Genomic DNA, 13473 nt, shown 5'->3' on the forward strand with positions numbered 1-13473 from the left:
TAAATGGTATATTATGTGTATTTGCCACAATAAAACAGAACGACATCAGCGACTGAAAGAGAATTTCTGATACCGTTTTAATGTCATTTAGTTCCTATTTCACAGTTTCTTTTCTACTTCCTCTTCTTTTTCTTTTTTTTTTTTAATGAATGCCATGACCTTGGACAAGCCACTTAATCACTTATATTCTGTTTTCTGTTCAGTAGTGTTTGGAGAAAAGGACTGTAAGAAAACTCTTAAAGTGATGGCAAATATTATTTTTCTCTCAAATTTAAAGCACTGAAAACAGCGCCATACTCATGATAAATGCTTGATATGTCTACCAGTGAGTCTGAGAATCATATCATATTCTAAGAACAGTTGGAGCAACTGGAAGAATATAACTTCTAAGAAACCAGCATGTTGCAGCAACTCCTGGATTTACTAGCACTGTGATCTTAGACGAGTCACTCAGCCTCTGAATACTTCCTTGCAGTCTTTGCCTACTTACCACATAGGGTTGTTATATAGAATAGAGATAAATCATGTGAATGTGCTTTGTAAAGTAAAATGCTATACATAGACAAATTATTATAAAAATTAGAAAGAGAATAATAACTGCTTTCAGAAAATTGAAGTACTGTCATTTAGAAGAATAATCAATATGGTCATAAGTAGAACCAAGGAATGCAAATTATTGGAAGCATTTTTTTTAAGAAAGCTCAGTACTTAAAAAAAAAGTTTCCAACAATTAAAGCCAGCAGGCCAAAGTTGGACAAGTGCATTTTAAGGTAGTGAGCTCACTGACCCCAAAATATTCTCTGACCCTGGGGCCTACCTCTCAGGATGTTGTAGAAAGGATTTTGAAACAGGAGGCAAAATTGCTATAGAAACTCAAAAACTTTATGTTTTGAGGGATCTGGGAAGACTGAGAGCATCTTTACTGGGCTCACCTATTTTTTTACCTAGGCCCTAAAATGAATGATTGATTTTAAGCTTGATTTTCAGACTTGTTTGGCTGTTACGTGCTAGATGTGATAGGTAGAAGCCTTCCTTCTCGTCTGATCTTCAGGCATTTCCCATATCAGCAATGATCTACATTTTTTCCCTTGAAATTGTGAAAGTTTGAAATATACACCTATAATTTATGGCAAATTATTTTAAACAGTAACTGTACACGGGCAAGCTATTTTTTCTTTTTATGCTATCATTCTTACTATCTTTTATTTGCTTACATTGCACAGTTTTAATGTGTATGTCCCAAGATTCCTGTGTTTGTCGTATGCTTAAATACAGTTCTTTTGGAAACAGGACAAAAGAAAACAAAATTCTCTTCCTTACCACTTCATGTATGGAATAGCAATGGATCTTTTATATTTTGTTTCAAGGTCAGTGGGGAGAAATTATATGACTGGGGTTTACGAGGATACATAGTTGTAGAAGATTTGTGGAAGGAGAACATTCAAAAGGTGAGAAAGATCTTTTTCATTATCTTCCTTTTGGTTTAAATATGTGGTTTCTCTCGGGTTTTATAAAATTCTTGATGCCCTGTTGCTTGCTCTTGCTTTTTCTGTTTGTATTTCCTTATGCTTCTAGCTCAGATTCTCGGGTGGCCTTTATTGGAGGAGCAATAGAACCTCTGTGCATTTGATTATTTTCAGCAGGGCTGAATAACTGGGGACCATAAAATACATTCCACCCCAGTGTTAGACCATAATTTCCACTGTATTGTATTTACAGTTTGCTCAAAGTGTTGCATATTATCTGAAAGTTTTATCAAAACTAGATTCAAAGGGAACATGCTATGCTCCCAGCAAAGGACAAATAACTGAGACTCCTCTTGCTATTTCATTCACCATAGGCTTCGTTCTTCGCTTTATCAGTACTGTAACTGTTCATCCCCTAGCCTATGGGCCCAGTTAAGGGCATATACGGATCCAGCCACCAATTACAGGCCACTGTGCTGACTGGTGGGCAAACAGCAGAGGGGAAAAGGTTGTGGAATTATAAGGACAGGTCATTTTTTTGTCTCTTCTCACAGCCACTTAGCTGATTAAATGTTGCCCATGTTTGCTGGGACATTCTCTCTTTCCTCTGATATGGATTAGTGAATATAGAACAAGGCATCATGTCTCCTCCAAGCACTCAGAGGCACAGCTCGATAAGGAAGAATTAGGGTTCTTATTATTAACATACCTTCTGTATCATAGAATACTTTTGACTCCTGTCATCTCAAATCAGAATACCCTTTTAAAAAATAAAAATACCTAGGGAATTCCCTGGTGGTCCAGTGGTTAGTCTCCGAGCTTCCACTGCAGGGGGCATGGGTTCGATCCCTGGTCGGGGAACTAAGATCCCGCGTGCTATGCGGCATGGCCCATAAATAAATAGATAGATAGATAAATAGATAAATAAATAAATACATACATACCTATCTCAAAACCCAGGATTTCGAACTGGAATTTGGAAGTAACATTAACCAAATAAATTATAAGCCCTCCTCATTAGTTACATAAATAATCTTCCAGTGAAATCTTAAGACTAATTATTGTACTGGCGATTTGTAAATGAATTAGTCTCTGTTGAGCCTGTTTAAACTAGCTCTTGAGTAGGAAGTTCTATATTAATATCAAGTGCCCTTTGCCAATCCCTTTTAAAGAATAAACGCTCATAGTTTTATTTTCATTTCTCTGACATTTTCTTTGGATGCTTTCTTTCCTGTTTAAAAAATTCCTTAAGTCCACACTGAGTTTAATATGGGAAAGGAAACAGAATGTCAGGAAAACTATACACAGCCTTAGAAAGAAATGTGGAAAATGAAACTCCTCCTCAGTTCTGAGTGCTCACTGTGGTGTCAGTGCAGAACCGATGCACATGAAAGCTATGGTGGGGGGGGATCCCCTGGGAGCCTCTGAGCGCTCACTGTGGCGTCAGGCAGACACGTGCACAGCAATGGGACTGTGGTTGGAATGCAAGCTAAGCAGAACAGCATTTTATGGTAATTTGAAAACGTTGCATATTACAGCTACTCGTATTTACATGCAAGTCTTTGGGGAGCGAGATAGTAAAGATGCCTAATTAGCCTGGGGTTGGTCTGCATGTCTTCTCTGGTCTTCCTTCTATGCTCTTGCCCTCTTGAGCGTCACTGAGAGCTTAGTGTTCTTCCATTCATTTACTCTCAAAGCACAGTTGTCCTGACAGCTCTCTGTTGTGAATAGAAGATAATAAAATGGATGTTGACTACTTAAACATTTAGCACAAGTTTTAAATGAAAAATATCAGAAGGCCTTATTAATTCAAGATTTGATATAGTTAGATTTTGGGAATTATTTGATATGTACATACTTTTGGTTATAAATAGTCAAAGAAATTTGTGGGCATTGTGTTTAAAATGGGGCCCTGAGGGACTTCCCTGGTGGTCCAGTGGTTAAGGTTCTGTGCTTCCAATGCAGGGGAACTAGATCCCCACATGCCACAAATTTCTTTGACTATTTACAACCGAAAGTAGGTACATCTGTTACATTATTATAGTACAAACAATTATGAATCAGATTGCATCTAATTGAGACTGGTAATTGAAGCCTAACTTGAAAACCAATTTCCAAACACCCTAAGAAACAAACAGATATCTCCTCCATGAGGTGTTCTTCAGTTCCCTTCAAAGAATTCCCGGGCCCCAAAAGATTCCTGTTCCAGGGTAGCTTAAGTCTTTGCTCTGTTTATAAAGCAAAAACAAACAAATAAAAAATACTGAAACCCACAAAGTCCAACAAGTGGGGGGCAGGGAAATCAATAAAAGACAATGGCATTTCACTATCAAATAATGGGGCCCTGAAATTTTAAGTGGTATGAATGATGGTTCAGTTCTCAATTATATTATTTCCCATGGAGCTGTGTTACTCTCAGAAACCCTCAGTCTGTGGCATTTTTTGCTCTGCCACGTCTCTTTTCCCTTTTAGGAATTAATTCTAAATGTTTGCACTGAGTCTTCTATCAACGAAGTTTGGATGAGGTGGTCTTTCAGTCCTGTCGTTGGTCAGTGAAGAGGAATTTATCTGCTTAAGCTAAAATGAATTCTTTGTCAGAACTGTGAAGCAAAGATGGGTGTGTCCAGAAATATTGTCATCATAATGGGTCTAGGGTTTTTTTTTCTTTTTTTGAGATAAAAGAACATATAAAATATATGTCATAAAATACAACATATATAATATAAAATAACTGCATATATATGTATATTTACAGTTTAAAATCCAACAATATAATGACCATACATATACCAACAAACCATCCATCTTTAAAAATAGGAAATTACCAGTGTCTTCCAAGTTCTTCCTGGGCCCTTCCATCTCCCCAGAGAGAACCACTATCCAGAATTTTGTGCATTTCTTTCCATTGTTTTTCTTTAAACTTTTTCTTTTAGTTGAACCACATAACGTATTTATTCTAAAACACTGTAGTTGAGCTTGCCTGTTTTTTGCCTTTATAATATAAATAACTATCAAATATACATATAAATAAATATATAGTTTAGTTGGAGTCTTACTATATGTGTTATTTTGCAAGTTGTTTTGTTCCCTAAACATTATGTTAATGGGTTGTGTATGCGCGTAATTTATTAATATACACTGCTATGGAATATTTCTTTGTGGGAAAATACCCATGTTGATGGCTAGCTAAGGTGGCTTTCAGTATATTGTTGTTGCACACACAGCTTTGAGCATATTTTTGTACATGTGTCATGGTTTATTAAGAGTTTTTTAGGCCAGGGACTTCCCTGGTGGCACAGTGGTTAAGAATCCGCCTGCCAATGCAGGGGACACGGGTTCGATCCCTGGTCCGGGAAGATCCCACATGCTGCGGAGCAACTAAGCTCGTGCACCACAACTACTGAGCCCACATGCTGCAACTACTTGAGCCTGCACGCCTAGAGCCCGTGCTCCACAACAAGAGAAGCCACTGCAATGAGAAGCCCGCGCACCACTACAAAGAGCAGCCCCCACTTGCCATGATTAGAGAAAGCCTGCGCTCAGCAACGAAGACCCAATGCAGCCAAAAATTAAATTAAATTAAATTTAATTTAAAGAAGAGTTTTTCTAGGCCAGGATTCCTAGTTCATAGGGTCTGCACATCAATTTTACTAGATGACAAGTTTTCCATTTTTGCCAGTCTAGTGCCTTTAAAATAGTTTTTCACTGTGGGGTATGTTTGTATGTGTGTGTGTGTGCATGTGTGTGTCTTTACTTTGTTCCCCAATTTTTATTTTGAAAAAAAATTTCAAAACTACAGAACAGTTGCAGGAATAGTATAATGAATATACCCTTCACGTAGATTCACCAATTAATGTTTTGCTACATTTGGTTTGTCTTTTTACACATGCTTGGGTGCTCACACACATGTGTATTTTATTTTTCTGAACCATTTGAGAGTTAGTTGTAGATATTGCACTTTCTACCCGTATCTAATTCAGCATATATTTCTAAAGAACATGGTCATTTACTGATATAATCACAATACCATTATCATGCTCAGGAAAGTTGACATTTCATTGTTTACATAATCATTATCTAATATACAGTCCATAGATTTCCTCAGTTGCCACAATAATGTGCTTTCTTTCAACAATTTTGAAATTGATTTTTTTATAGCTGAGTGAATTATTATAAGGGACACACCCTTGTAACCATCATCTAGGACAAAAACCCAGAATTTTGCCAGCCTCCCCAGAAGCCCTTCCATGTAGCTTACCCCAATCACATTCCTCTCTTTCTATCCCAAACTACCTACTATCCTGACTTCCACAGTAGGAAGTAACTTCCCTGTTTTTCTTAATGGCTTTATCACCTAAGTCTTTATCCCTGTCACTTTAGTCTTGCCCATGATTATTTCTGACTCGATATTCCTTTTAAGTTTTTTTTTCCTTTTTTTTTTTTGCGGTACGTGGGCCTCTCACTGTTGTGGCCTCCCCTGTTGCGGAGCACAGGCTCCAGACGTGCAGGCTCAGCGGCCATGGCTCACGGGCCAAGCCGCTCCGCAGCATGTGGGATCATCCCGGACCGGGGCATGAACCCGTGTCCCCTGCATCGGCAGGCGGACTCTCAACCACTGTGCCACCAGGGAAGCCCTTTTTGGCCATTTTCCATGTGGGTCATTAGTTCCTTTCTTAATGATTTATAAGAGTTCTTTATTTTTTCCTAGATACTAATATTTTTGGTCACATGTTTGCAGATGTCTTCTCCCAGTTTGAGGCTTGTCTCTTCAGTTTTGGTGTCTTTTGATGATCAGAAGTACTTAATGTAGTTGATTCATAGATCTTTTCCATTACGGTTTTCACTCTTTGACTCTAGGTGTTTAATAAAAGCATGAAACTATTGATTGTCCATTGCTAATCTGAAACCCTTTCAGAATAGTCCCAGCTCAAAGCCCGAGTTTCAGAGATGGTGGCTATTTGTGGGTGTCAGGCCCCAGGGTCACAGATAGCTCTTTTGGAGTTGTCTTCTACATTAGCCAAACACAGCAGTGTGTTTCAGTAAAAGTCATGTTTAATTTTCACTAGATTTTTTTAAAATGTGACAAGTTACTATCAAAGAATTGTAGAATGACTGTTAAAGACCAACAATAACTAAAAAGAAAAATCTTAATAATTCTTTGAAGGTAAGGAAAATATAAAAGAAATATAAACCTGTTACTAACATGAAAACTGAGCAGAACTTCTAAAGCTGAGCTTTTAATGGTTGTATTCAAGCCTTTGCTGGCTCAGCAGGAAAATGAAAGGGAAGCAGCAGCCATCAATCTGAGTAAATGTGTCCTGCTTTCTTTTTCTCCATTCGAAATTCCTTAGCTTTCTAAACACACTCAAGTTTTGCTGTAAGTTATGTGATTTAAAAATGATCATCTTTGAAATAAGGCAGTCACAGAAGGAGAAATACTGTATGATTCCACTTAAATGAAGTATCTAAAATAGTCAAATTTATAGAAGCAGAGAGTAGAGTGGTGGTTGCCAGGGGCTGGGGGGAGGGGAAAATGGGGAGTTGCTAATCAATGGGTATAAAGTTTCAGTTATGCAAGATGAATACATTCTAGAGACCTGCTGTACAATATAGTGCCTGTAGTTAACATTACTGTATTGTACACTTAAAAATTTGTCAGGAGGGCAGATCTCATGTTAAGTGTTCTTACCACAATAAAATAAAAATAAGGACAATGTGGTGGGTTTTCCATAAAGCTAAATTTGTTCTGAATTTGTGCCCTTTCTAGTCTTTGCTGTTTAAAATTCTAAGAAATAAAGGTACTAGGCAATGATTTTTCTTTTTTTTTTTCTTGGCTGCGTTGGGTCTTCATTGCTGTGCGTGGGCTTTCTCTAGTTGTGGGGAGCAGGGGCTACTCTTCATTGCGGTGCGTGGGCTTCTCATTGCGGTGGCTTCTCTTGTTGCGGAGCACAGGCTCTAGGCGCACAGGCTTCAGTAGTTGTGGCACACAGGCTCAGTATTTGTGGCTCGTGGGCTCTGGAGCGCAGGCTCAGTAGTTGTGACGCATGGGCTTAGTTGCTCCGCGGCATGTGAGATCTTCCTGGACCAGGGATTGAACCCGTGTCTCCTGCATTGGCAGGCAGATTCCTAACCACTGTGCCACCAGGGAAGTCCCTTTCTTTTTTTTTAAACATCATTACTTAGCAAAATAAAAAGTAAGAAATCCTGAAAAAAAAAAGTCTCCTTTTTCAAAAGGCATACACTTTTGGTATGAGGAAAGGTAGACAAGGCAGGATGCAGCATGGCCTGGTGGCCAAGAGAGTAGACTCAAGAGTGGGTGCACCGGGCTCTTCCCCCACTCCCACCCCACCCCCACCTCTTACAAGCCTTGAAACCTTGGGAAATTGCTCTGGTGCTCTTAGGAAATGGGGTTAGTACCACATGGGGCTGTTTCAAGGATTGAGTTTATCCATGTGAGAAGCTGAGAAAATGGACAGACTTTAGAAATGGTAACCATGATAGATGTCATGTGACATCTGCATAGGAGAAGGTAACATTTCCTGATGGAAAATGGAGCCCTAGGGCTTATTATACTCCTTAGTCAAAAGTCCTCCTATCTGTTTTAGTTTCCTATTGCAGCCATAACAAATGACCACAAATTTACTGGCTGAAAGTAATACAAATTTATTATCTTAGACTCTGTAGGTCAGGAGTCTGGTGCTAAATCAAGGTGTCAGCAGAGCTGCGTTCCCTTTCTGGAGGTTCCAGGGGAGAATCCGCTTCCTGCTCCTTGAGGTTGTTGACAGAATTTAGTTTCTTGGCAGTTATAGGACCAAGGTCTGCTTTGCTAGCTGTCAGCTGACGGTAGTTTCCAGCTTCTAGAGGCTGCAGCATTCCTTGACTCCCAGCCCTCTTCCTTCTTCTTCAGAGCCAGCTGCTGTAGATGAGTCCTTTTCATGTCCCATTTCTTTGACCCTGTCTTCCATCCTCTTAGACTATAGGAACCCATGTGATTCAATTGGGCCCACCCAGATAATCCAAGATAATCTCCCTATTGTAAGGTCAGCTGGTTAGCAACCTTAACTCCAATGCCACCGTAATTCTCCTTTGCTATGTACGGTAGCACAGTCACAGGTTCCAGGATTAGGGGGCAAACATCTTTGAGGGGCCGTTATTCTGCCTACCACATCCAGTGAACTGGAATTTCACTGGGGTCTTTAACAGGTCATTTATGTTTACCTTTTATTTCCTCATCAAAAAAGTTAAGTGACCTACCACATAGGAGAGGTAATTTTTTTTAACATCTTTATTGGAGTATAATTGCTCTACAATGGTGTGTTAGTTTCTGCTTTATAACAAAGTGAATCAGCTATGTGTATACATATATCCCCATATCTCCTCCCTCTTGCGTCTCCCTCCCACCTTCCCTATCCCACCCCTCTAGGGGGTCACCAAGCACTGAGCTGATCTCCCTGTGCTATGTGGCTGCTTCCCACTAGCTATCTATTTTACATTTGGTCGTGTATATATGTCCATGCCACTCTCTCACTTCGTCCCAGCTTACCCTTCCCCCTCCCCGTGTCCTCAAGTCCATTCTCTACGTCTGCGTCTTTATTCCTGTCCTGCCCCTAGGTTCTTCATAACTTTTTTTTTTTTAGATTCCATATATATGTGTTAGCACACAGTATTTGTTTTTCTCTTTCTGACTTACTTCACTCTGACAGTCTCTAGGTCCATCCATGTCACTACAGATAACTCAATTTCATTTCTTTTGGGATAGGTCATTTTTATTGAGCACTTGCTGTGAGCTTGGCCCTGGGTGCTAACTGTATGCTCAGGAAGAGTCTGTGAGGCAGGTTCTATTATTATCTCCATGTTATAAACGAGGAAACTGCATTTTGGAGGAGTTAAGTAATTGATCAAAATAATTCAACTGGTGAGGGGGATCAGACATTTCAAGTGGATTGCTGTACCTCAAAAGTTTGGAAATCCCCCTTCATATGGCAGTGCATACTAATTAGAAATAAATATTTTGATTAAAACAAATGTTTCAATTTTGCTAATAGAAATTATTATTCATGTTCATGGACATGGTAAGAAAATAAAATTTCTACTGTAGCTTAGCCAAGTTGACAAATAAAATTAACCATCACAGTGCAGTGCTGTTTAGCTTATTCCTCTAGCCCTTTGCAATCCAATATGGCAGGCACCAGATGTTGACTACATGAAGTGTAACTAATCTGAACTGAGGTATGCTGTAAGCGCAAATTCACACCAAATTTAGAAGACATGGTACAGATAAAAAGATTGTTAAACTATCTCATAATTTTAATGTTGATTGATGTTATATTGATTACATGTTGAAATAATAGTATTTTAGATGTGTTGGGTTAAATAAAATGTATCAATCACTTTAAAAAAACAATGAAACCCAATATGTATTGAAATTAGATATAAGGAGAATGGTTGTATTGTAAAATATTTTAAATCTGTCCAAAAAGGCAAAAAAATTTGATTTCTGGCTTGTGCTAAGTCACAAACTGTCTTTTGAAGTCAGAATGTTGTTTTTGCTGAGATGATGATGGTTTCTGCCAAGAGAGATCTGATTTGTAATAGGGTGGATGGGTTCAATATTTCATTAGTGAGATATTTGACTGTCATGTTTTGTTATACTATAAGTGATATGTAATCAAACAAGAAAAATTACCTAGCAACAGAGTTGTTTTCTTCAACCAGAAGAATGTTTTTATGTGCTCATTTTCTTAATGTCCAAAGGATAAAAGAAGCTTATGAATTTAGCATCTTATATTCTTATCTTATTCTAAGATAATATATCTTATCTTATATTTTTGAGATTGAGTTGCTGGCAAATATAGGTAGTAGAATATATAAGAATATCACTAGAAGTATTTGGCAAGCATTATGTTAAGGTAATTCAGACCTAAAATACATTTAACTAAGTAGGGAACCACATGGTTTTTATGACAGACCCAATTGTTGGACATGGTTATCTCATTTGCCTTCATAAGCCTCTTTTTATCTCTTCTTCATTAATTACATACCCAAACTTTTTTTTAAACACTCATCAGGTCTCTAGGTTCTACCTCATTTCATTTGTTTATTCAACAAATGTTTGAATACTGTGTGCTAGGAGGTCCTAGGAGTATTGTGCCCTCATGAAACTTATATATATTTGTGAAGGATTCAAACATGAATGAAAGAATTACACAAATCAGGAAGTGCTTGGGTGCTATCAATGTGAATAAAAGGTTCTTATCTGAATCGAAGGGCAGAGGACAGGGGAAAGCCTTGATCTAAAGGATGAATAGCATTTAGCCAGGCCAAAATTGGAATTGACCAGTCTAGGTCAAGGGATTTATTTTGCAAAGGTCCTATCCCAGGAAACAGCTTGGCAAGTTGGAAGAGCAACAGCAAGAACGCCTCTGGTGTGTGTGTGTGTGTGTGTGTGTGAAAGTGGCTCTCAAGGAATAGCGTAAGGCAAAGGTGCTGAGTCCTGTAGAGCTCTGTTCAGAGCAACAAGTAGACCTGGATATTGTATGATGATCCACCAAGCAATACGTATGGCCTTTTTCCCCAGAACTGCATCATCAAGTGAATGTGGTCTGTAGATAGGGTGACCATATAATTTATCATCCAAACCAGGATACTCTTGAGAGTGAAAGGGGGCACTATTAATTATGCTGGGACAATAGGTATAAACCAGTATGTATAACTTGGACAAGCCAAGATGTATGATCACTATGCTTAGAGACAGGTTCTTAACCACTTCAGTAAGCCTGAAGTTGCCTAGAAACCATGCTCTGAAATTACAGGGTTAAGCATGTGTTCCTGCTTTCTCACATTCCCCGCTCCTTCACCCATGGATAACTCTGAGAGAAGGCCACCGGCAGAACCTGCACCAAGTCTAGACCGCAGAATCACATCCCTATTGCCCACCCAACTACAGCCTAGTGTTTTTCAGATTGCCATCTCATGAGAGCTCAGATCCTTGACGTACATCAGGTCTTATTAATGTGTTTTCAGAATTAAAGTCTTAAAAACATCTGGGAAAGAAAGTAAGGCCTTAAACATTTAGTACGTGAACTTTTCCCACTAGAACCTTTCCTACCTTACTTCTCATTGATGACGTGACCTAATTATATGTTCCCAGATGGTGGCCAGGCGGAATGGGTGCCGTCTGGTTATAACCTCTTCCAGAGTAAACATGTTTTGTGATTTGGCCCCTATGGTGGATGATATACGGAGCGGAGTACCCACTGGAAACTGTCCCATAGGTGTGAAACCTTTTTTTTTTTAGTTTCAGATCATGATGACTATTCTTTTTTTTTTATTGGAGTATAGTTGATTTACAGTGTTGTGTTAGTTTCAGGTGTACAGCAAAGTGATTCAGTAACCTTCTTTAACAATTACAGTGGCATGAAGTAGTAAAGAAATCTTTTCACTATTGATTGGATTTTTTATCAAATCAGCTGTTGGCCGAATCTGTGTAGTGAGGATTAATGGAGCTTTATTTCCTGCTCTCCTCTGTGCCTGAGTCACTTTCTACAGCAGGGCCCTCAGGGAGCCCTAGTAATTCCTTCAGTTTACCGAGACATGGGTCACTTTGCATCAGATAATATTCAGTCACATGGTGAAGATGTGCACTTTGAAACAGTCTACTATTTCTTTAGAAGTTTTACTATTTCTTTTCAAACTGCATTAATATTCTTACTTTCTGTTTTACAAGTCGGAAAATGTGAAGAATTCACCCGGAAATAAGTAGAATACTCCATGCTCTACTCACTTTAATCAGGTAAAGAACAAGAAAACTCTGTGGTTATTTTTAGCATTATTAGCACCAATTGAAATGACTTGTCTTTAATTAATTTAATTTGATTCATTATAGCCATTTCAACTTTGTGTGGACACATAAGGGTCAGGATGATATTTCATTCCATCTTTAATTTCTGGGCTTAAGTGCTATGACTTTTTAATTGTGTTTGTTCCTGAGAAGTACCTGGGTTTTTGAGACAAGCTAGAACTCGACATTTGGGATTTGTCTATAAACCTATTTCAAACAATTATTTCTTAGGCTTATTTTTGTTTCAGACAGCATTTCACTATAGTAAGCACAGTTGTATTCATCTAATAATCATTCAATAAACATTTGCTGAATGCATGACTATTGTAGAGAAGCTCAAGATTATATAGAGTAAGTGACATAGGGAATTCATAGGTGTCATTGTCTTTCTTTGTAGATTTGAGTAACTTGAGTCTAGAGAAATTTAGGATGGTATCTGATAAAGTCAGTAAGTGTGATTTCTTCTGGTCGTATACTCAGTTCACCATTTGTTTTCATTCATATGTTCAATATTTACCCATTGAGTACTTGCTACATAGAAGACACTAGTTATGTTAATATTATTTTGTGTATATATTAAAAATTATATAATAGCACTTATGATTTCATGGTAATTAGATTATACTGAATTTGGATACAATCTAAATATTCAGCTACAGGAAAATGGTTTAATTATGGTATGTCCATAAAGAGGAATCTTATTATGTTTCAATAATATTTAATTGCATGGGAACATATGCACAATTATTAAATTAAAAAAAAAAAACTAGTGTGATATGTTTTTAGAGAGGATAATGACCAGGAAATACAACGAAAATTTAAGTATGTATCTTCAGATAGTAGGATTATGGATGATTTTTATATTTTTTCTTCTATAGAACTTTATGTATTTTTAAATTTTTTGCAATGAATATGCATTTTCTTTTTAATAGAAATTTGTTTAAAAAAATCAGTGTCGCATTTATCATAAGTCATGGCTACTATTTAAAACTCATGAAAGTTCTGGGTTCGAGGTTTTCTTTCTCAAGTTGTCTCCGTGTTTTCAGAGACCTAGAGAGTCATACAATCTTAGAATTTGAAAAGGATCATCTGGCCCAACCCCCAGCCTCAAGCGTAAATTCTCTGTAGCCCTGTGTGTTCCCACTTTTCACCTCCACTGATAGGAAA

General features: G+C 38.0%; 1 protein-coding gene across 9 annotated transcripts in view; it reads left to right on the forward strand.

Moving 5' to 3' along the window:
* The window catches only part of APOO (apolipoprotein O), a 74339-nt gene that overhangs the window by 37651 nt on the left and 23215 nt on the right, over positions 1-13473 (forward strand). For 5 of the 9 annotated variants that reach the window (XR_014014191.1, XM_081221766.1, XM_081221764.1 and 2 more), the window contains 3 exons: positions 1368-1448; positions 11617-11740; positions 12193-12258. Coding sequence is in view for 7 of the 9 variants with exons in the window: in XM_081221766.1 (XP_081077892.1) it covers positions 1368-1448; positions 11617-11740; positions 12193-12224 (237 nt within the window). In the remaining 2 variants the exon portion in view is untranslated. The remainder of the gene's footprint in view (positions 1-1367; positions 1449-11616; positions 11741-12192; positions 12259-13473) is intronic. The other 4 variants (XR_014014192.1, XM_081221768.1, XM_081221770.1 and 1 more) reach the window with 1 other exon arrangement.

Source organism: Mesoplodon bidens (assembly GCF_964165515.1).
Source record: "Mesoplodon bidens genome assembly, chromosome: X".
NCBI classification, from domain to species: Eukaryota; Metazoa; Chordata; class Mammalia; order Artiodactyla; family Ziphiidae; genus Mesoplodon; species Mesoplodon bidens.